At 52.7% G+C, this 22,085-nt stretch overlaps 1 protein-coding gene across 17 annotated transcripts in view; it reads right to left on the reverse strand.

Moving 5' to 3' along the window:
- The window catches only part of CHD6 (chromodomain helicase DNA binding protein 6), an 88,667-nt gene extending 66,838 nt beyond the window's left edge, over positions 1–21,829 (reverse strand). For 9 of the 17 annotated variants that reach the window (XM_032704640.1, XM_032704639.1, XM_032704642.1 and 6 more), the window contains exon 1: positions 14,947–15,214. In XM_032704640.1, coding sequence (XP_032560531.1) covers positions 14,947–15,008 — 62 coding nt within the window. In that variant the 5' untranslated portion in view covers positions 15,009–15,214. Of the gene's footprint in view, positions 1–6,569; positions 6,749–14,946; positions 15,217–16,230; positions 16,343–17,005; positions 17,473–21,720 lie in introns of those variants that run through there. The other 8 variants (XM_032704646.1, XM_032704647.1, XR_004359984.1 and 5 more) reach the window with 8 other exon arrangements.
- Positions 21,830–22,085: the final 256 nt, after the last annotated feature.

The raw sequence follows: 22,085 nt of genomic DNA on the forward strand, positions 1-22,085 counted from the left end.
ATCACAGCAAGCAGCATTCATTGTTTTGCTGCTTCAGTCTGACTGGGCAGATGCCTGCTGCAACACACACCTCCTCACCTGCAGGCTAAGAGCTTCTAGAAGGAAATCCTGATGAATCCACTCCAGCTGCACAAAGCTCCCAGAGAGACACTAACACTGCATCCAAAACTGTCAGTATTTAAAACTACTGCAGAAGAATAAATAATTTCTAATACTCATCTCATCACCTTGTGTGACAATGACAGCGAGCTCTGTGTGCAGTTCGCTCACAGATGCAGTTCAGTTGGGAACTGCAGCACAGGTGATTCTGCACAGGACCACAACCCTGCTCACTGGAGAGGGCTACAGAACCCAGCCTGGGTTCTGGGGGTGCACAGCCCCCAACCCAGGAGCCTGCCCGGGCCAGCTGTTAGTTCTGGGAATAGCTCAGATCAGCTGCAGAGGATCAAATAATTGCCCCAGGGATGGGAAGTACCAACTATTTTCAGCTTTTTGGGAGCACTGTTGGGTCAGGGGAGGCAGGGTGCTAGAAACCCAGCCCAGTGGGAGGAAGGGCTCACAGTTTGTTACCCTCTTTCAAGATGCTGCTTATCCCAAAAAAGGAAAAGGTTTCTAAGAGGGTTTAAACCTCAGACTTGCTTTTTTGAAACAATTTTCCAGATTCAGAGGCTGCAGTTTTGCACTAGGAAAATATAAAAGATGCAGACTTTTCACCAGAAGCCCAGTCCTGACATCTCCCACCCCTCCTCACAGAGCAGCAGGGAGTGGGTGCAGACCAGCCCCAGTGCAAGGGGCACATGGCACTGCTGCCCACACTCCAAGGGGCAGCCTGGATCGGAGCTCATACCCCTTGTCACAGGCACTTAGCAACTTGCTGTTGGCTCCTTTTCCTTCAAATCTGTGCAAGTTACCTTTAAGAGCCACTCAAGAGCCCCAAAACTGTTTTACAAGCTGAAAAACTGACTCTGCCCATAAAGAAGTCCTTTACGGCAGCTCCAGGGCAGTAGTACCTCCACACCTGGGCAGCAGCAGGAGCATCTGCTGCCCACCTCTCAGAGTAGCACCTCTCCCCCTCTCCTGGAGCCTGAGGTCTGAGGTGCTCATGGCCTTGGCTGCATTTCAACCATACCACCTCACAACTCAAGAAGATACTTAAAGGAAACACTCGAAAACCTGAAAATGCTTCAGTGAAGGTTGCACAAGCACTACTAACTCAACTTCTGTTGACAGCTGTTCCACAAGAAAAATAATGCCCACCAAGGTTGCGTGCTAGCAGCAACACCAGACTCCAAATCCAAAGCCTGGATGCAAAACTGGGAAAAGGAGCAGCCTGTGTGTGCTAGCATCCATATCCTTCATCGGCTCAGTATTCCCAGAGAGCAAACAAGAAGGAAGGGGAAAAGGGAAACAAGTTCATACTGCACAGTCCCTGTCTGACTGTTTGACTTTGAAACAGCAGGTTTCTGACTTTAAAAAAAAAAAACAGAAATTTGCACATAACATTTTAAGGAACCCCAGCTAACCACAACTCTGTTCTGCGTCACGGGCAAGCCTGGGGAACGGGCCCTCCAGAGGCACAGGACAGCCAAGGGAGTGGGGCTGGAACTGCACTGCCGGAGCACAGTGGGAACTGCCACAACACCTGGCTTGGGAGAAGCCTCGTGGCTGAGCTTCAGATGTGAAATTAAGACTAGGGTGAAGGAAAGCCAAAACCCATAGCTTGAGAGGGGCCAGAAAGGGCTCACAAGAAGAAAGTGGGGGCTGCTAAAAGACCTGGGCTTGCAGACACATTCCTCAAGAATGACCTTGGCCGTGAGATTAGGGTTGGGATAGTGCTGAGACAAATAAAATCCAGAGCAGCAGCTGGAGCAGGGCTACATTATCATGGCCGGGCTTCGCGAACGAAGATTTGGGAAGGGCTCTACTCACACTTGCTACAAGCGCGCTGGTGGCTAAAAAGGCCAATACGAGATAGACAAGTCTGGCTGCAAAAGGCACAGCAGAAGGACTCCTTAGGTGGTATCGGTAAGACATGATTCTTTCTGCGTTGTCTTTTCTCCTCAAGAGTGATCCTGTGTGCGTTCTCAAGCGGGGCTGCAAAGGGGATGCAAAAGTACCTGGCAGCTTCCAAGAGTGCTGGGCTGGGGGAAAACACTGGTCCAGGTAACTGGTAGGAGACTCCTCTATGGCTTCTCAGGAAAATCATGGCTATGGCTAAGAAAAAGAAAACCCAGAGGTGCAGAGGCAGCATGGCAAGGCAGGGCTCACCCAAGCAAAGCAAGGGCTGCACAAGGCCTCACCTGGGAGAAAGCCTTCATCAGGAAAAAGGCTTGGGGACTTGGCTAAGGCTCAGCTGGAAAACCAGGGTGAGGGTCAGAAAAAGCATAGAGCTCATATGGGGCTGGAAAGAGACTGCCAAAAGGCAAAGGGGCTAGGCTGGGAAATGGCTCAGAGGCTTCTCCTAGAGCTCAGCTGGAAAACAGCTCCCAAGACCAGGGTCTAGACTGAAAGGAAAGGCTACACCGCACCTGGGGAGAAGGGCTGCCAAGAGACCCATGTGGGAGACACCTTTAGCCAAGAAATGGCTGGGGGCCCTTCCTTACATCCCTTCTTTACAGCCCACAGGCAAACAATAAGCAGAATGCCTGACCCATGTGCTGGAGCAAAACTGGAAAAGGGCTGCCAAAGGTAAGTGAGAACAGCTCAGAGTCCTGGGCTGAGCGAAAGCTTTGGTGTGAGCCATGGTTTAGGGGTCTTCCCTCCAGTTCTTCACAAAAAATAAAAGGGTTGAGTGAAAGACAGAACTTACAGCTGAGCTGGGACTTCAACATCCAAACAGGGGCTGGCAGGACAGCTGGGCTGGGTCAGTTTTCATCCAGGCAATGGCTGTGGGGCCTTTCCGATTGTTCTGTGGAATATGAGAGCTAGAGCCAGGGTTAGGGTGGAGAGAGGGACAAAGCCTAGAGCTGCACTTCGACTGTCAAAAGGTTCAGCTACAAAATTAGGGTCAGGGTGACAGTGACAGACAGAGGAAGTCTTGAAATAAAACTGGAACGTGGATGGCTATGGGCTGCCAAGGCAAAGTGGGGGCCTCTACAGAGGCTGGGGCTTAGAGAAACCTTTGGTCTGGAAAATGGCTCAGCAGCCTTCCCTAGAGCTTCCCCAAAAAGAGAGAGCTAGGGTTGAGAACAGCCTGGAGCTGCAGGCAGAGCAGAGCTGGAAAGGGGCTGCCAGAAGGAAACATCTGGAGACCCATGCTAGGAGAAGTCTCAGGTCTGCCCCATGGCTTCAGGGCCATGTCCACCCCTTCCCAAGAAATGGCAGGCTAGGGACAGGACTGAAGGATAAGAGCTGCCATGGGAGTGGGGCTGGAAGGTGGCTGCCAAGACACTTGGGATGGGAGAAATTTTTACCTGTGCAATGCCTGTGCAATACCTGGCGTTCCGTGTCTCAGGCTCAGCAGGAGAACGAGGACGAGGTTTCAGAGAAAGACACTTCTCCATTTAAGGCAAGACAAACCCTGTGATGGCGTCAGGCTCCTGCCCTCCTTCACAGAGGTGCAAAGGGAATAGAGCACAGCAACAAACAGAACTTTTAAAAATCAAATGTTTGTTTTCAGAGGCTGATGCTGTGCTGAGGTTCACTGAATTTTTACAAGGACAAGTAAAAGATCAGATTTTGCCTTTTTCTGTAACCTCTTTCTTAAAAACAACACCCGTTCTTGTTGAAATCTTAAAAAGAGCCAGCCTGAGGCACTGCACAGATTTGCACTGCAAAACAGTGAGAGCTAGACAAGGATTATTCCAGCTGCACAAAGGAGCTTCATCACAGAGAGCACCAACACCACCTAAGACTGAATTACATTAAAACATATCTTGTGGGAATGAGCTGTAATTAGACTGGCCCACAAAACCAACGGTCTCCACAGCCAGAGAGCTGAAAGCATAGCACGTGTTAAGAAGCAGAAAAGAACTGTGCCCACAGGTTATGTATTCCAAGAGCAAGCGATAAGACACATCTGCACCATACAAGTTGCTCTCAGCTGATGTCCCACTCATCTTTTAGGAGACTGCTGGTGGGCTCTCACATTTCAAATTCCCGTTCTCACATCCCCAAAACGGGCTGGGCTAATATAAGTTCATTGATCACCAAAATACCCAACAAAAAGGTGTCCTCCCTTTAACATAACACATACACATAGGTGAGGATCAGTCAAACAGGACCAGTTCTCAGGGTCCCAACAGGACGAGCACTTTGGGAGGAACAATGCAGAGGGATGGAGCTTTGGTTCAGTGCTGGGACCCTCATGACAAGGAAGTGACCCTCATGAGACTGAAGGACTGGAGCATGTCCAGAGAAGGGAACGGAGCTGGGGAAGGGTCTGGAGCACAGGTTTGGTGAGAAGCATCTGAGGGAGCTGGAGGGGCCCAGCCTGGAGAAAAGGAGGCTCAGGGAGGACCTTCTTTGTACAACTGCTTTGTACAACTCCCCGACAGAAGGGTGGAGCCAGGTGGGCTCTTCTACCTGGTAACAAGAAATGGCCTCAAGCTGCACCAGGGGAGGTTTCAGTTGGACATCAGGGAAAATTTCTCTACCAAAAGGGTTGTCCAGCCCTGGCACAGCTGCCCAGGACAGTGGTGGAGTCACTATCCCTGGAGGGATTTAAAAAGATGTGTGAGTGTGCCACTTAGGGACATGGTTGAGTGGTGACTTTGGCAGTGCTATGTTTACAATTGGGCTTAATGATCTTAAAGGCCTTTTCCAAACTACTATGATTCTATGGTTCACAATAACCTGGGGAACAGCCTCCAAAACCAGTAATGCATATAGCACAGTCAGGCTACCCCATCTTTCCCATGGGGACACTTGTCTCAGCCCTTCCCTCTCCTTAACACCTGCATGTGCTCCCAAGATATCCTCAAAACCACCACCAAGGACCAGGCCCACAGATGACTTCAGACATATGAAGTTCAATCTCTGAGCACAATATCTGGCATTGTCCCATTAAAGACTTCCACCAATATCCCTTCAAGAATTCTATGTCTCAACAGGAACAGATGCTCCAACAGCTCCTCAGTCACGGACACAACAAGGCACTTCAGAAAGAAAGTTTTATTCATAGCGTTTATCCAAAGAGCAACTTTCATTTCCTGACAGGAAATCTCATCTGCAGCATGGTGAGGAAGGTGGGAGTCAGCAGCTCTGAACGCAGTCCTGTATTCCAGGCTCTGTATTATCTTCAAGCCCTGTCCTCCTCTCTCTTCTCTGACAGCTCAGATGTCCCCCGGCCCCCTAACCCCTCTGTACCTGCCTTAGCTGCAGCTGAGCAGCTCTCCTGAGGCCAACTCAGCCCCAGAACTGCCCCAGGGCAGGCATGAGCACAGCCCTGTCTGTTGCCCCAGGTCACATCCATAGGCTTGTCACCAACAGTTAACAGGGCCACAAACCCAGACAAAGCAGAGGCCTCAGCATCTGCAGAAACTAATGGCATTTGCCCAAGAACACTCCTTATGCAGTGCAGCAGCAAATTTTTTTACTTTATTAGAGCACATCCCTGCAGTACAGTTCCATGTTCAGCTGCCTGTGTGAGGCAGGTGGCTGCCTTCTTCAAAGGGGAAAAAGCTCAGATTTTATCTGTAGAAATAAACTGCAGCCAGGAAACAATGACTGCAGTTAAAACAAAAATCAACACCCCACCACCAGGTCCTTAATGATGCTATTCAGAAGGATAAACAAAAGGGGCATGTGGCTTTCTCCAAGTGCAAAAGGAGATGGGATTCAAGGAACAAGCAATGCTCACAAACCACCTCACGAAGGAAAGAGGCACCCATAGGTCCTTGTGGGCATGTCCACTTATGTGTCAGAAACACTGGTGATAACTCATTTGGAAAACCCGCACTCTTTCTTTTCCCTTTCTAAATAGGAATTCTGCACCAAAGTCCCTCCAAAGCTGCTGCAGCAAAGAGCAGAAGCTTGAAGCAGCCTTGGGCATTGTAAACTTGTAAGTTGATGTGTGCCACCACACAGTCCCAGAATTGCTGGAATTCAAAGCGACCTCTTGAGATCATCTCACCCAAGCCCTCTGCTAGGCAGGTTTACCTCAAGCAGGTTGTACAGGATCGTGTCCAGGCAGGTTTTGAATATCTCCAGAGGAGATTGCACACGATACATTTCAATTCTGATTTTCAGCCCACATGCATGGCAAACATTCACTTACACAGCCAAGCCACTCGGCACCCTGCACATACATGCCACATCTCAGTGAAGGCATAAAAATCCAGCAAAGGGAACATATTTGCTTCTCAGCAGGTCTCTTGGATACTCAAGTCCCAGGCCAGAAGTGAGAGCCCCTGACTTGCTGAAGCACAGCAACTGTTGGTCCCTTCCAACCCATTCCATTCTACGATTCTTGGATTTAGTGATCAGCTGCTTTTCCTACCAGGCAGACTGGAAAGATGAACTCCTCTGGTGGTTCATCAAAGACATTCAAGGGGAACAGGAGCCCCATACTTCAGGCTGGGGGCCCCTCTGCTTATTACAAACCAGAGAAGTGCTCTAGTACAATATACCTGGCTGACTCATCTTCCAGCTCCCTGCAGCCTGAGGGTCCCCTTCCCAGACACAGGAGCAGCACCTGGCACAGCACAGCAGGCTCAGGGTCCGGGGAGGTGCCAAGGACAAGGTCTCACAGCAAGCAGCAAGAAGTGTCCAACCTTCATATGTCAGCAGACTTCTGGTGACGCTTCCTTCCTTGTTCACCTCCTCAACATCATGTGGCCCTTCTGTCCTCCCTCGCCATGGTTTTGATTACAAGAAGGATTCTTTGAAAATACAGATCCCAAACAGGCACAGCACTTCGCATGCAGCCCCAAAGGCCAAGCAGGAAGGCAGGGAGATAAAGAAGAGACAAGAATTGCACAGCCATGCCATGAAATCACTGATTTTCAGACAAGCAGGTCTGCTCTGCTGAAGCACCTCAGGAAGTGCTCCATCTCCCCAGTGCTCGGGCACAGCTTGAAGGAAAAGAGATCAGTCAGGAGTGCCAGGTCCAAAGGCACTGCTCAGGCCTGCAGGCCAGCAGCAAGCCAGGCTCACGGACAGCAGCTAGCCCAGGTGGAGTTGGGTGGCTCAGCACAGCCTTGCTGCTCTGGTATCTGAGGATGTGACAAGCTGCCCTGAGAAACACTGGCAGAGGTCACAGTACAGACTGATGAGCAGTCTCAGAAATAACTGCAGGCAGCTCCCACAGCCACAGCACAAGGGCCCTGCTCAGCCCTGCCACACACAAGGCAGCAACAAAGGGCACCAGCTAATGGGGCAACTTGAGAGCTTTCAGAAGCCTGTCTCACAAGCAAAGGGTCCTGGTCTTTCACCCCACACACCAACCCCAATGCCAGTGTCAGCAGCTGTCCTTGTGTGTACACACCACTCTGGGGTGGTGGGGACACCCCACTGCCTCACATAAGCTGCAGAGTAGCTCACCGAGGGGAAGAGGTGCTGGTCCAGCCCTGGCTGTCCAAGAGCTGCTCTGCCCTCCACTACCTGCCATCATCATGGCAGCAGCCCTTGGCTCAACCACAGAACAGTGTCTCATGCCTAACAGACCTTACAAGTCTTGAGGAGAGAAGCCAGAAGCCATTCCCTATCACACAGAGATAACACCAAAACATGTAATTTCTGTAACAGGGTCAGGCATCACGTCAGGCCTTTGCACGGCTGAGGCATCAGTACTACTGCTCCAGCAGGAACTCATGGAGTCCTGGCTTGAGGTCAGACGCACAGGAACAGCATCAGTATCTCATGCTGTGCCCCATCCCACAGCCTGGGAAGCCTCACACCAGCTCACTGTCCAAAGCGAGGCCAAATGGGATCAGTGCGATGGGAGTAAGGGACCAGCCTCGACAAGCAAACAAATTATTCCCAAAGCAGCAAGGGTGCCTGCATCTGCCTGAAGAGAGCTAAGAGAAATAAGTATTGGCCATTGCTTGTCAAGAGGTTTGCTGCCTTACACTGCTACTCCTGCCCCAGTCACTAGGAGAGCTACTGAGTAGCAGATGACAGGTCAGGACTGATAGGCTCTGGCAGGCTTTCCCAGACAAGCTGGAGCAGAGGGCCCCAGGCCCTGGCAGCACCTGCCCATTAGAGGAGCCTCCAGAACTCTCTCCACCCTCAACAGCTTTGCTGCTGGCAAGGAAGACGGCAAACCCGAGGACAAACAAGCATGGCCCAGGCATCAGCCACCCTCCCTACCTGATGCACTGCAGGTGAGCAGCAGTCAAGGACCCACGGGTCTGGCTGGGACAGACCAAGACGAGAACTTGGAGCCTGCGTTCTTCTTTATCTGCTTGGCTCAACCTACACGGTTTCTCTGAGAGAAACAGCAGAGAGAGACGTATCTGCAGTCCTCTGGTGCTGTTTAAGTCTTGCTACCTTATCAATCCCTGTTCCCAGCCAGGGCTGCACAGACACGTCTCAGCAGCAGAGCTGCCAGAGCTTGAAGCTTGAGTGTCTGGTGCAATCCAGAGGGACTGAGGGAACTACACTCCTGTGGGCTGCATGGAGAAGGGACTCTGCAGAAACATCTCCCTGCCACTGGATTTACAAAGGTGCTCCTGCTCACTCGGGGAGATCCAGACAGGGGAGACAAGCGCTGGCGACACAACTGCCTGCAAAACACCGTAGAGGCAGAGCTAGGGGCGGGGGAAAGAAAAAACACGGCACGAGAGTGACACTTCTCTCCCTGGCTCCTCCCCACCAGCTCTCTGCAAGCTGAATTAGGGCTGCGTGGTCCAGCAAAGCCTCCTCTGTTGGGCAAAACAGCAACCTGGCTGGCTGCTCCTCCACAGCACACTCCATCACCCGGGAGCATCTCTGCGGGATACTCTTTGAAGGAGGTACCCAGCCCCCGTCAGCAGCTACCCGTCTGCAGGCTGTCACGCAAGCGAGCCTGGCAGGCAGAGCCCGGCTCTCTCCCCACAGCCTGCTGCAGCAGGATTTGTTTATGTGTCTGCAGCTGCTCCGTGCCTTCGCCATGGGAATCCAAGCTGCAACTGCAGCCGCGCCGAGGAGGAGCGGCCTCCCCGCCCGGCTGCACGGCGGGGCCGGGGCACGGCCTGGAGCCGGGCCGGCCGAGCGGCCAGCCGCATTCCCAGCCCTCCGCAGTGCCTCCCCCACATCCTGCCTCCAGCCCTCCGCTGGGGGTAGAGAATGCCAATCTCGGGTTGTAATTTTTCCAAGTTAAAAATAACCCGGTAGTTTAGCAAGAGAAGCAGCAGCAGCAGCGACGCGGGGGGCTGGGGAGCCTGCGAGCTCGCTGCAAGGCAGCACTGTGTACATTTTCCTTCCCAAGCCGAGGCTATGGAGAAGTAGCTTCCCAGCTCTGCTCATACAGCTACGGAAAGTGAGATTCCCTCAGCATCCCATCAGCAGAGGCTTTGCTCAGCAGCCAAGTGGTCTTTATTCAGAGCTGCCCTAACACTCCCTCACTGCTCCCTGGTGCCGATGGGAAGGGGGCACAGGGCCCACAGCCCTCAGCAGGACACACGGCAGCAGAAGGGAAGCAAGGAGAGGTCCACAGAGGTCCAAATATCCCAAAGTAAAGGAGCAAACATGCCTCGGGCGGGTGCACGTGTCCAGGACAGGCAGAGCATGACACCAATAGCCACTCCCAAGGAAGCCACAGCTATGCTCCAAGCAATTTTCTGTTCTTAAAATATTTTAATCTTTAAAAAAAAGAAGGAGGGGGAGAAAGAACTGTGTTCTCTTTGGGGCCAGGGAAGCCAAGAGATCTACTAATAAGGCCACCCAATGCACACAGCAATCCTGCAGCACCTTCCCAGGACACCAAACTCCACCACCCCTCTCCACAGGAGAACAGGCAACAAGACTTTGGCGGGCAGGCAATAATTCACCACAACCTCCTCGCTGCTTGCTTCCTGGGATTAGGAATACAGTGATGCTGCACAGCGTTCCCCTCCAAAAAGCCTGCTCAGCACCAACACTCTGCTCCCAAGCTCTCAGCTCTACAGCGACAGCCACGTCAGAGACCCTGGGGAGACACTTGGGCCTGTGCCACTGCCTGTGCACAGAGGATGCTCTGTTGGCACCCAACAAGCAAGAGAGCACACGCAGGCTGGATACAGCCCCCGGTAATGCAGCTTCAGTCAGCTGCACTTCATGACTCTCATGACAAGCTCACGTGGCAAAACCAGCAATAGCTCCTTTCTGAAGGATTTTCAAATGCAGCTCCTAACCCAAGACCATAACCACAATGACCTTCAGCAGCTATTTCAAAGCTGCACAGTGCCAGAGGGCTGAGAACCAAGGGCCTGCTCAGACTCCAGCAAGCACAGCAACAAGCAAGGACCAACAGCACAAGGGAAGAGAAAGCAGCAAGAATGGCTGAAACCCCTTTAGTTTTGTTCAACAAAGGCACGTCACGAATGCAAAGCCATGCCTGGCCAGTCAGCATGCACAAAGAAATGCACTCCAGCTTGCTGCTAAAGAGAGGGAAACCAGGTCTGAGCTCACCCTAAAATGTATTTTCCTCATCACCTTCATGGACAGCCTAAAACAAGGGGACACACCACTCCCAAGTGGCACTGGGAATTGAGAAGTGGCCATCTGCAGAGTGGGGATGCACCCAGCATCAATGCAGCCCCTTCCCTGCCAGGGGGATGCACCCAGCATCAGCTGTATGCTCTTTCCCACATCATCCCCCTGCTACCCTGGTGTGCAGGAGCTGCCAGGAGCAAGAGGTTTCTCAAGCCTAGTATGTCTGTTGCCTTTTCATTTGCAGGCCAAGAGTCTCACTCCAAACAGTTGCTCATAAGCCCCAAGCAGTGGATTTTAATCCTCAACATCAGCAAGGCAAAAAACAGAGGAAAGACAAACCAAACCTCTACAATTCAGTACCTATGCAGCCAAGGAAGAAAGAACGGAGGCAGGCCAAGCCTGCCAAGGCTCATAGCTGACACCTAGCAGGTTGGCTCCCACAGGGGCAGGCACATGACCACCTGCAGCAGTGCTGAGCGCCACGATTTCATGGGTGCATTGGTGTGCACAAACAGCTACAGCACTCCTGTACATGCAGGGGGTCTGCAGCAGCTCCCTGCAGGGTAGCATCCCACCAGCACAATTTGCATGCTCTGTCAAGAGCAACCCAGCTCCTGCCACATCAGTAAAGCCCGTCGCACATCACTGATGTGGCACTTCCAGACCTCTGCTCCCCATTAAACACAAACCCCCTCTGGTGTGGCATTCAACCCAGGCCACCACACAGGCCAAATTAACTGCCCCATCTGCCAAATCTTAAAAAGCCATTTCTCCATTACCAGTGCCAAATCTTCCTTCCATTTATTCACTAGCCCCAGCATGTTGGTCAGCAAGCCAACAAGAAGGACATGAATGGAGTGTCCAGGGAACAGACTGTGCCAGTGGCCATAAAGCCTTCTCACTTCTCCCATCACACTCCCAGCACTTCATTTCCTACTTTAAAATAAGGGAAAACACAGTATCTGTATCCACATGCTACAGCAGAGTCCCAAGCTGTGCAAGCCAGTAAAGCCTACAGCCAACTGCCACCTCGGCAGTGTCCTGCACAGCTCTCCAGCACCTCTGGTATCCTCCTGCAGCCAGAGGCAGCCAGCTCACAGCCTCTCTCCTTGTATGAGGGAGCCAGGAGCACACTGCTAATGGCAGCTCAACACAGCAGCAGGACCAGCTTGCTGGCAACCAAAAAGATGCCTGGTGGGCAACTCCCATTCCCCAGCCTGGGACAGTACACGCAGTCTGCTCCTCCACAAGGCAGGGAGCCTCAAGTGCCAAGGCAGATGCACCTGGGCTGCCAAGGAGGCTGTGGAAAGCCTCAGGTCAGAGTGACAACACAACCCCAGCTAGATTTTAGATGGAAATGGGCGAAGAAGCTCTGAGGACACACTCTTGGTGCTGGAAGCAGGCTTTCTTCCCTGAAGTGCCTGCCTGTTACGCCTGGGCAATGAGAGGATCACGGGCTCAGCTCCTGCTGGCTTCCCGGACCAGTGAGGAACCAGACTTCCCAGCAGTGTAAGAAAAGTCTCTGATGAATTACTGAGCTCACAGGATCGCAGGGGTTATTATCAGCTGCTTCAGAGGCTTCTTGCATCAGAGCAAACCATCCAGCTGCTCTCCAGCTACCAGGAGGGATATAGAGGTTTCAGCAGAAACCAGCACCCTGCGCACTCTGCACATTTTCCTGCTGCCTTTTATTCCTCGAGCACAAGCACTCAGAGCTTCACTTAGCTGTCCAAGTCCATCCTCAAGGTCACTGTCCCTGTAAAGATGCCACCAGGCACGTAATTTAGCCCACGGCACCTTTATTAGCAAGAAAGGTGTACAAAAGCCAGCTCAACCAGCAGACCTTGACAGCTGGCCAACTCAAAGACCCTTTTATAAGGTTACTGCTTGACAGCTATACACCGAATGACACCAAACTCAAGCTATCCCAAGGCAGATGGCCAAAAAATGAGACGGCATTCCTGAAAGCACAGATCTTCCCCTCTTACTGTTGTTAATGTCCTGGACAGCAAACTCAAGCTGTCAGAAAACAGCTTTGCCACACTGCAAACAGCTCCTCAAAGGCAATCAAGCCCTTTGTGCCTCTACTTTCCAATGGTGGAATAGGGACCAAAAAAAAATAAAAATAAATAAATTTAAAAAAAAATTTCACAGCAGGGCTACTGAGAGAGTGAACAAATGCTTGCAGCGCACCTCAAGGCTTGGCTGTAGACACACATGAAGAGCAGATTTCCTGCTGAGAAGGCACAGCAATTCTGGCCACAGCTCCATATGGTAATGGACACCCCACTGCAGAGTCCAGTCCTGAAAAATCATTCCTTCAGGCATTTTTGTCAGTCTTCTCCAGTTGAAACTCCCTGCCTCCTGACAGACCTTCATGGTAGATCACTCTTATCCCTGTCAGTCATCCACCTGATGTCCCCCAATTGCTCCTGTTACCTGCTGACTGTAAGTTATTCTCCATTGTCCTCCTACTAAAACTACAGTAAAGGAAAAGGGTGAAAGAAAAAGTTGGTGTCCTCCTGCCAACCTCCTGCAAAGGAGGCAGCAAAGAGGGGAGGGGTGTTGGTGCATGAAGTGAGCTCAGGGCCAGCCTTGCTGGTGCTTTGCCCACCATGGCCACACCTCACATCACAGCTTGTAAGCATGGGCACTGAAGGCTGATCCCAAGGTAGTCTCAGCTTGTGATGAGTGAGCAGCTCTTCTTTGGGCCAGGCAGCCCTGCATCCTGGTCCTACGGGTCTCAGAAACCAGGTGATAAAGGAAGCTCAGCTTGGTCTGTGCTCTCACACACAGTGCAGGCTGGAGCGGGCATAGAAGGGACCTCCAGGAGCAAAAGGACACTTTGCTACACCGCTCACTCTCTAAGCACAGGACAGCTTCAATAGCAGCTTACAGAGGCCACCTGATGGATGCTGCCCTGCTGGAGAGGAGCTCCTGCACATGCACAGGCTGCACCTGTCCTGCCAGTGCTGCAAACTCGGGTCACCCTCTCTAGGACAGGGCAGAAAGGTTGGCTGGCAAGACCCCTGCCTGCAGCAGGGCCAGGTACTAGGGGAGCCAAGTTGCTCCTCATCACCCAGGAAGACAGCATCCCAGATAACCACAATCTGAGAGTATACTGTATGCTATGGGGAGGTCCCACAGCTCATGGCATCTGTTCTGCCTGTACAGAATCTAGCAAACCTTGCTCCAAAATAGCAACAAAGTCTGCTGCAAACTGAAGCATCAGACCTGTTTCCCAAGCATCTAAAAAACAGAGAGAGAAAGCAAATTTTAGTGAACTTTCCTGATGCAGCACAGAGCAGGAGCACTCCTCACAAGCAGCATCACTAACCCCCAGTCCCCAGGTTCACATCCTTACATACGCCTTCACTTCCATTGCCCAGCAAGGACTATAAATCCCTGACATTCACCTCCAAGGGCTTGCAGATTGCTTTGAATTTAACCTTCTGAGATACAAGTTCTACACAATCTCAGCTGAAGTTACTTTGGAGAACAGTCTCCAGAGTTGAGATGTAACAAGACCTTCCTCTCAATCATCTCAATGCTTCCTTACATTTGTATCTTTTACACAGTCCCAAGAACGACTAAAGTATGGGAGGCAGAGAGCAGTGCCAAAGAGAAATTCCTCAATTCCTCATACACAAATGCTTGGGGTTCAATGATGCCAGCTCCTCAGCTATGGGCAATGCTTTCATACACTTGGGTAGCCTTTTTAAACAGCAAGCACCCAAGGCCCTGCCTTGGACATGCTGCAAGTAAAATGCTACTGAAAGCACATATGGAGAGGTAGCCCCTTCTTGCCCCAGCTCGTGATCCTGTGGTCAGAGTTAGCTCAGGGGGCAGTGGAGAGAGCATCAGCCTTGCCAGACTGGAGAGCCACAGCTGCAGGGGCAGAGAGCACACCCCTCATGCCAGAGCGCACCAAGCCACCATCACTAACACAGGCTGCAGAGCCCCAGCATTGCAGAGTCCCTTTTTCCAAACAGAGCTGGAACCCCAGAGCACACCAAGCCTCTTCCAACAGCACACAGGCAGAGCTGCTGTGGGTCTCTCCTGGACTCAAGCTGCATTCCTTCAGGACACAGACCGATGATGTCCAGGACACTCCTGGCCAACCAACACCATCGCCATGGGGTCACCCAGCCAGCAGGCAAGCACACAGCACCAGCTGAGCCAAGCCACTAAGAGACTCTTGTCCCTGCTTGCCTGGCAGGTCTATAAACATCAGTCTCCTTTGACATGTAGGAATGTGGAGGCCAGGTGAGCAAACCCTGGACACAGCAGGAAAGCACAGTTCCCACAGACCAATGTCCTAGCCCATCTCGCTGCACATATCTGTTGGAAGTCCATGCCAACACAGCTTCCGCATCTCCTCTCCCTCTGTACCCGGATAAGCCACTCATTTTCTGAACTCTTCCTTCAGCAGGCATCTCTGGAGCAACAATCATGCAACAAGGTCTGGAAATCCACTTCTCTGTCAGACATCTCCCTCTTCCAGCTCAGAGTGACAGAAAGAGCAGGAGATAGAGTTGGATCCAGGAAAGGGTTTAAGAGCACTGTCCTCAGCCCTAGTGCCATGTTCCACTCAGTACAGCAGCCAGTGGAGAGCCTGTCTAGAAACCAGAGAGCAGCATCTGCAGATAATCATATCTCCACACCCAACAACACTGTGCCCTGTCAGATGCAGGCACAGCTGTACCTATTCAAACACACAGGACCTGCAAGCTGCAAAGTCATACCTCACTACAAGGCCCCTGGAGAGGGCACTCTCCTTGAAATTACAACTACTAAAGCTTCAAAGAGCCTGTGCCCACAATGACCCAACTCCTTCCTTTGCCTTCTGGATTCAGGACCCTGGTCCTCACACTCAAAGCACAGTGTGGGACTGGCTCAACTCCAAACCAGTGATATTATTCTCAGACAAAAACTCTCACCCTCCAGAACAAGGAGGTGGAGCAGCCACTGTGACTGGCCCACAAATCTGCAACCACCTCTCTGAAGAAATCAGGGTAACCACAAACCTCAGCACCTTCACAGTAAGCACAAGCCTTGCTTCAGCCAGCCTCCCCACAACATCACCATGCAAACAAATCGAGCACAGTCTCTTGTCAGCAGTGGAGAAGAGAAACCTGCTTTTATGTATGCACCAAAGTGCATGCTGGGAAAGGCTCAGATACTCTGGTGAGGGGCACCCTACGGGGACTGAGAAAGATCACTGAGAAACAGGGCTTTGCTTTCCCTAAAGCAACAAGCAGAGAAGCATACAAATAAGAGCAATGGGCTGTGCATTCCCACACCCCACCACGCTCCTTCTCAGGCTAAGCAAGCACAGGGTACAGCAAGGATACACCAGGCACTTAGGGGAGTCCTCAAGAGAGAATGGCTCTTCTCTGATCCTCAATTAAAAGACATCAAACACTTAAACTTCATTTTACCTAAAGTATATTTTAAGTTCAGCCAAAGCAGATGAAAGAAAGAGGGTTAAAAGTGCTCCATGCACAAGACCTAGAGACTCAAGGCAGTAGCTCACACAAAAATAGCAGCTTTCACAGCACATATATAGCAAAGCAGTAATGTTTATTCTTGTATCTAGGACTAACTTTAATTCTGCCTCGATGCACATATATAACAAGACATTAATGTTCCTTAAAGAACCAATACTTCACCTACCTCTATGTCAAAGAAGTGGAAGTCCCCCACAACTTTGCAGCACCTTCGTTCCTGCATGTAGCTAATTGCTAACGCTGGAATTCACCTTCCAAGGCAGCCATAGAGTATAAAGCTGAAGTGTAAAATGAAACTATGTCCATAAAACAAATTCCATAAAACAAATACCTATTTCCACTGCAATACAGAGGGAGCACAACTCTTAGCAGTGGCTGCTAACAGGGAGGGTCTGGTAGCTGAAGTCCCTCAATTGGCTGAAGTCCTGCTTCTGCCTTCAAGGCAGTGCAAATGAGATACCTCCCAGGCTGGGGGCCCCTCCCAGGGGGCTTTAGCACAACGGGCAGTAAGTGCTTTCTTTCCCAAAGCATTCTGCCAGCCAGAGGCTGCTCTTCCCCCACAAGGCCTTCCCACAGGCTTCTGGCCTGGGGTCCCACACACACACACATGCCCTTCCACCTGTGTTCCTGTGCCAGAGCTACCACGATGTAATTCAAACACATGCTTTAGGACCGCATCAGGTAGTGAATGAGACAACCTTGCCTACCCGTCCCTCCCTTGCAATAATGGGCATGTTAGCAGGGACATGCAGCCAGTTCACGGGGCTGGGGCAACACCAGCCTGACCCCACATACTGCCTCTTTCTACTCTACTGCAAAGCAGAGTTCCACAGATCCCATGCTTTCATGGAAACACTTAGAAAACAAATACTCTGCAAATTGATTATCATAACTTTTCCCTGCTTTCGGCACAGTCACCCCAAAAGGAAGCAATGAGTTACCTGCATTTCAACCCAGACTTCTCGTAACAACTGAGCCAAATGGCAGAAAGAGCCAGATAAGCATCAGAAAGCTTCACCAGAAGAGATCTAAACTTGATCTCATCAGGAAAAACACAAAACAGAAGAACTCCAAAACAGCCCAGTAAAACCAACCATCCCAAACCAACCAACCAGATAACAGTACCTATCCTAGTGCAACAGAAGGGCTGCATAGTGAGGGAAAAGGCAGGCCTGCAGAAGGCACGATATACCTCTGAGGACAGACATTCATAATATCACAGAACAGCAGCCCTCGTAGGGAAACCAGAGATGGAAAATGTGATGGGCACCCCATAACCAAGCCAAAATCTCACCATCACAGAAACACCCACACTCCTTGAACAATACCCAGTGCACCTCTGCAAGCACATTTCCAGCACCCACATGAAAAACAAAGAGGGACTGGGACTCAGTTCCCACGCTTCTCCTTTTCTGAGCTGAAAGGAGTGTTTTGCTCCTGTTAGAGCAGGATTTATAGTCTCTACAGGCTGGGAATGCCTTGGAGACAACAGGCTGCAGCACAGAAGCAGCGTGCACCCCTTAACCTCAAGGCAGTGTTTCCTCTGCAGGGAGGAGGTTCCCATACAAAGGATGGGTGAAGAGCTGTCCTGACTCACCCCCATGCCAACAGAACGCAGGCCCCCAGCACCTCTCTGAGCACTGGGCCCCAGTGCAGCGCAGGGCAGGAGCCCTATGTCCAGGCACAAACTCTCCCAGCTTTTAGCTGACTTCCCGAAGAGTCGAGTGTGCTCGGGCATTCCCTAGGGCACAGCCATAACCTTTCCCCGGGTATCTGCCAGGGATCTGCCTCAAACATTAAAGACCAGCCACAGTGTCCCAGGTATACCCTAATTCTTAGGATGACTTGACACATCCGACACAACAATGCTAAAAATTATTAGCCACATATTGGCGGATTGCTAGGCTGCATCCCAGATTTTCCCATATAAGGGAAAGTTGAAGGCATTGTCCTATCACACGGAAAACATATTGCACCAGCCTGAGATATTAGAAAGCAAAATCAGAGTTTCCTCATGTCACAAGCTGACACCCACAGCACCACAGTTTTCCCCATTTGCTGCCGGTTTGGTCAGCTTTCCCAGCGCTGTTATTCCAGCAGGCTGTGCCTGATGATGGCTGGAGGCTGGCTGGGACAGGTGCTGCCCAGAACAGCACTCACAGCTCACTGCTCTGCAGGGCCCTGCACTTCCCTACAGGATTTTGGTCCCACCACCACCACGCTTGGCAATGCAGGCACTGAGACTGACACCAATCCCGTGGTGAAGGGCAACTCTGCTTTCACAGGGCTTTAGGGTGCTGAGAACCCACTGCACAAACCCTGCTCGCACTGGCACCAACACCGTGCCCACAGCAAACACTGCTGCTTGACTGCATATAGACCACTCACCCTGATTATCTTCTCAACCTTTGACAGCACTTGTTGGCCCCCAACAACCACTCTGCCTCTGCCTGGCTGGAATCACCAACACCAGAGGTTGATTCCACTGTCCCAAGAAGGAAATTGGGGGTGAAAGAGGAGAAATGCACTCACTGCTGCTTGTAGGAGCAATGAAAGAAGCCCTCTTGGCTCCCCCAAAGTCTTACCCACTGAGACATCCAACCACTGAGGTTGCCAATGTCTCTTTAAGACAATCTCAGAGCAGCCTCCCCACACATGCCTGCTCTCCAGACCCAACAACACAGGAGTCCACGTTCCTGCACCAAGGGCTCGCTCTCAGCACAAGGCTGATCAGCTCTCTGCTCTTTGCGAGGGCAAGCTTCTCCTGCACGCTGACGAGCACCACCACACCAGCTCTTATCTCTGCAAAGCCCAGACAGGCCAGGACACCACAGCAAAACACAAAGACCTGCTCTGGCAGCCGAGTCATCTCACAAAAACAAGTTCACATGCTTGTGCAAAGCCCTCTTGAAATAACACAATCCATTACAGTGACTTTCATATTAGCCACCTGTAAAAGTTTGTCTTTGGAGAAACTGGTGAGAAAATATTACAGATCGCTCAAGAAAACTAAATCTTAAAAATTATTAAGATTACATTTGGCGGGGGGCAGAGATTTGCTTCCTGTTGAAGAAATACAGTAAAAAGCAGTCAGGAAAACGAGATATTCCTCTGAGAGCCTTCTCCACCAAGCCACTAGAAATCAACAGACCCCAAAAACACCCACAGCACTGAACACTGTGTCTAGCACTAGTACACCTAGGGCCAGCTGCTTAAACACTAGCAGCGTAGACAGAGCCACTGTCCCCCAAGGCCACCACGCAGGGCAATGGAGGGAGAGGTAAACTGAAGCCTTTAAACAAATGTACACTACCAAACCAGACAGCAGCGCTCAGAACAAGGTAATGAGGGTCCCTGTGATAGCATCTTGTGCAAGAGATGCCCATTATTCACAGCTGCGAGCATGAGAAACAGTACAAAGCTGCCTTAGTCTCACAGGTTCAAACAGGGTACCCACACCAGCCTGCAGCAAGGGGCTGCAACTGCCTCCTCAGAGACAGGGCAGCTGACGTTTCTGCTGGGAGGAATGGCACAACAGGCAGGAATAAACACCCATGGCTACAGGATGGGCTTCAAACTTCATGGAAGTGTAAACGGACCAACATCAGCTTTTCTCCAAGTCCTCTCCTTGACTTTGCTTTTTGTTTGAAGAATAACAACACATATTTTCAGTTCTGTGCACGAGGCACACGCGGACACTTTGATAGGGTCCAGCTCTCCTAGTTATCATGCTTTACAGCTTGAAGCACTTGAGGGGCAACATTCAGTCAGCTTCACCCCACTGCTGCCATGCTGCCCATCTCTGCAGCAAAGCCAACGCAGCAGTGTGCTCAGTGCTCCCGAAGAGCTGTACCAATTTGGAAACATGGGCTGAATTAGTGTTCCCAAAGGCAAACAGACAGCAACATTACGCTTTGTAGTGGAAGATGAATCAATTTTCGGGAAAGGAACCCAGGGACAGCCCTAAACCAAAACCAACCCAGCTGGAGGCCAAAAACCTTGAGAGAAACAATCTATTTACTCCAGGAAGAATTTACTCTCAGAGCAAAATATGCTGTTATTGCTTCATACCTCAACAGCTGGACCAAAACAACAATTTCTCTGCAAAGCAGCACAGCAAAGCTACTACGTGAACAAGGTAAACAAAGGGCAAGTGAAGGTAAGACAGCACCTATTCCTGTGCTATCATCTGAATGGGGCCCAAAAGCAACAGCAACACTTCACAGTGAGGAAAATACTCAGAGCTCAGTGTTTCCTCTCCTGCGGCAACATCCATATCCAACTGACTCCAAATCAGTTAAAGGGATCCCCTGCAACCGAAGGGACAAACATCTAACGACTGCAACGCATCCGTCTGCCCCCTGGGAGCCCTCTGCCACGGAGGCTGGGGCTGCCTGACGGGTGCTGGAGGCTTCTGCCCAGACCCACAGGACACTGCACAACCACAGCAAACCATCTCCATCCCTCTCATTCTCCAACCCCAACAGCATTTGCTGCATTTCTCGAGCAGGAGGTAAACAACAAAAAAGCCTGAGCTTTTGGCTAAAAGCATCCCAACTCACTGAAGAAACAAACCAAGCACCTTTCATAGCAAAACTGCGGAAGAACTACCACATCCAAGGCCAGCACCAGAGCAGACAGCACCAGCTTTGTGTGTTGCGGGGCCACCGGCCTGGCCCCCGCGGTCCCCGAATCCAACGCGAGTTCGGTGTAGTTGGCAGGAGGCGAATCGATAAACAGAGGGGCCGCTGCTCCCAGGCGGGTATTGCACCCCCGCAGCAGCAACCAAGCTGAGGATTTCGCTTCCTCTTCCCGTATTGTTTGTGTGCGTGTCTTTCACAGCGTTCACCCTACAGACCTCAACGATCAAGGCTAAAATCCACCTCCATCACCAGCGAACGCCACCGGCGGGCACAGGGGAACCCCCCGGCGCGGGCACCGACACGTAGCGGGCGCGATGACTGCGGCGAGACGCGGCTGCGATGTGTGCCGTGACATGGCTGCGGTGCCACCACAGCCCGCGGCTGCTCCGCGCAGCGGGACCGGCCCGCGTTATCTGCGGGGGGAGCGGCCCCTCCCCCGCAACCCCCCGCGCCGCCTCCGCGCCTCCAGCCCGCACAGGGCCCCGCTGCCCCCGCCCGCCAAGTTTAAAGCCGCAGTTATGGATTCTCTGGAGCTCCGCGGCCGGGATGCCGGCGGGGAGCTGCGCCCCGCGGGGGGGCGCCGGCACCCGCACCCCGCGCCGGGGTCTCGCTCCCTCCTTCGGGCCGGGAGGAGCCTCCGCGCAGCGCCGCGGGGAGCCCGCCCCGCCCCCGGCCCCGCACGCCCCGGGAGCGCCGCCGCTGCCGGCCCGGAGGCGGCGGTGCCCGCGCCCCGCAGGGCCGGCGGGACGGCCGCGGCCCCCCCGCGGCGCCGCGGCCCGGGGGGGCGGGGGAGGGCGGCGCGGAGGGCCCGGGGGCGCCGCCGCCCCTCCCCGCGGCCGGAGCCATGACAGGGCCGGCGGCCGCCCCGGCCCCCGCCCGCCCCGCGGCCCGCGCCGCCGCCGCCGAGTTCATTCATAGCGCCGCCCCGGCGAGGCCCCGCCGCCACCCCGGCCCCGCCGCCCCGGGCCCGGCCCCGCCGGGCGGGGGAACCCAAAGTTGGGAGCAGAACTTACCCAAAATGGCTCCGCGGCCGCCCCAACACAAACAGCTTTTATTTGGTGAAGTTTAGCCCAGCACCCTGCAAGGACACCCTAACCTCGCCCGGGCCCGCCCCCGTGCCGAGCCCATTGGCTGCCCGGGGCCGCGCGCCACCGCCCATTGGCGGGCCGGCCCGTCAGGCGCGCGGCGCTCGCGCCAAGCTTGTCTGCAGCGCGCCCGCCGCCCGCTCCATTGTGCTCCTGTTTGCGCCGCCGGCGGCGCCGCTCATTGGCCGCGCCGCCGCCCCCGCGCTCCACGTCCGCGCGGGGCCCGGATGTGGACAGGGCCTGGTCCCGCACAGAGCCCGCACAGACCGCACGGCACGAGGACCCCGCACGGC

Source organism: Chiroxiphia lanceolata, chromosome 17 (genome assembly GCF_009829145.1).
Source record: "Chiroxiphia lanceolata isolate bChiLan1 chromosome 17, bChiLan1.pri, whole genome shotgun sequence".
NCBI lineage: Eukaryota > Metazoa > Chordata > Aves > Passeriformes > Pipridae > Chiroxiphia > Chiroxiphia lanceolata.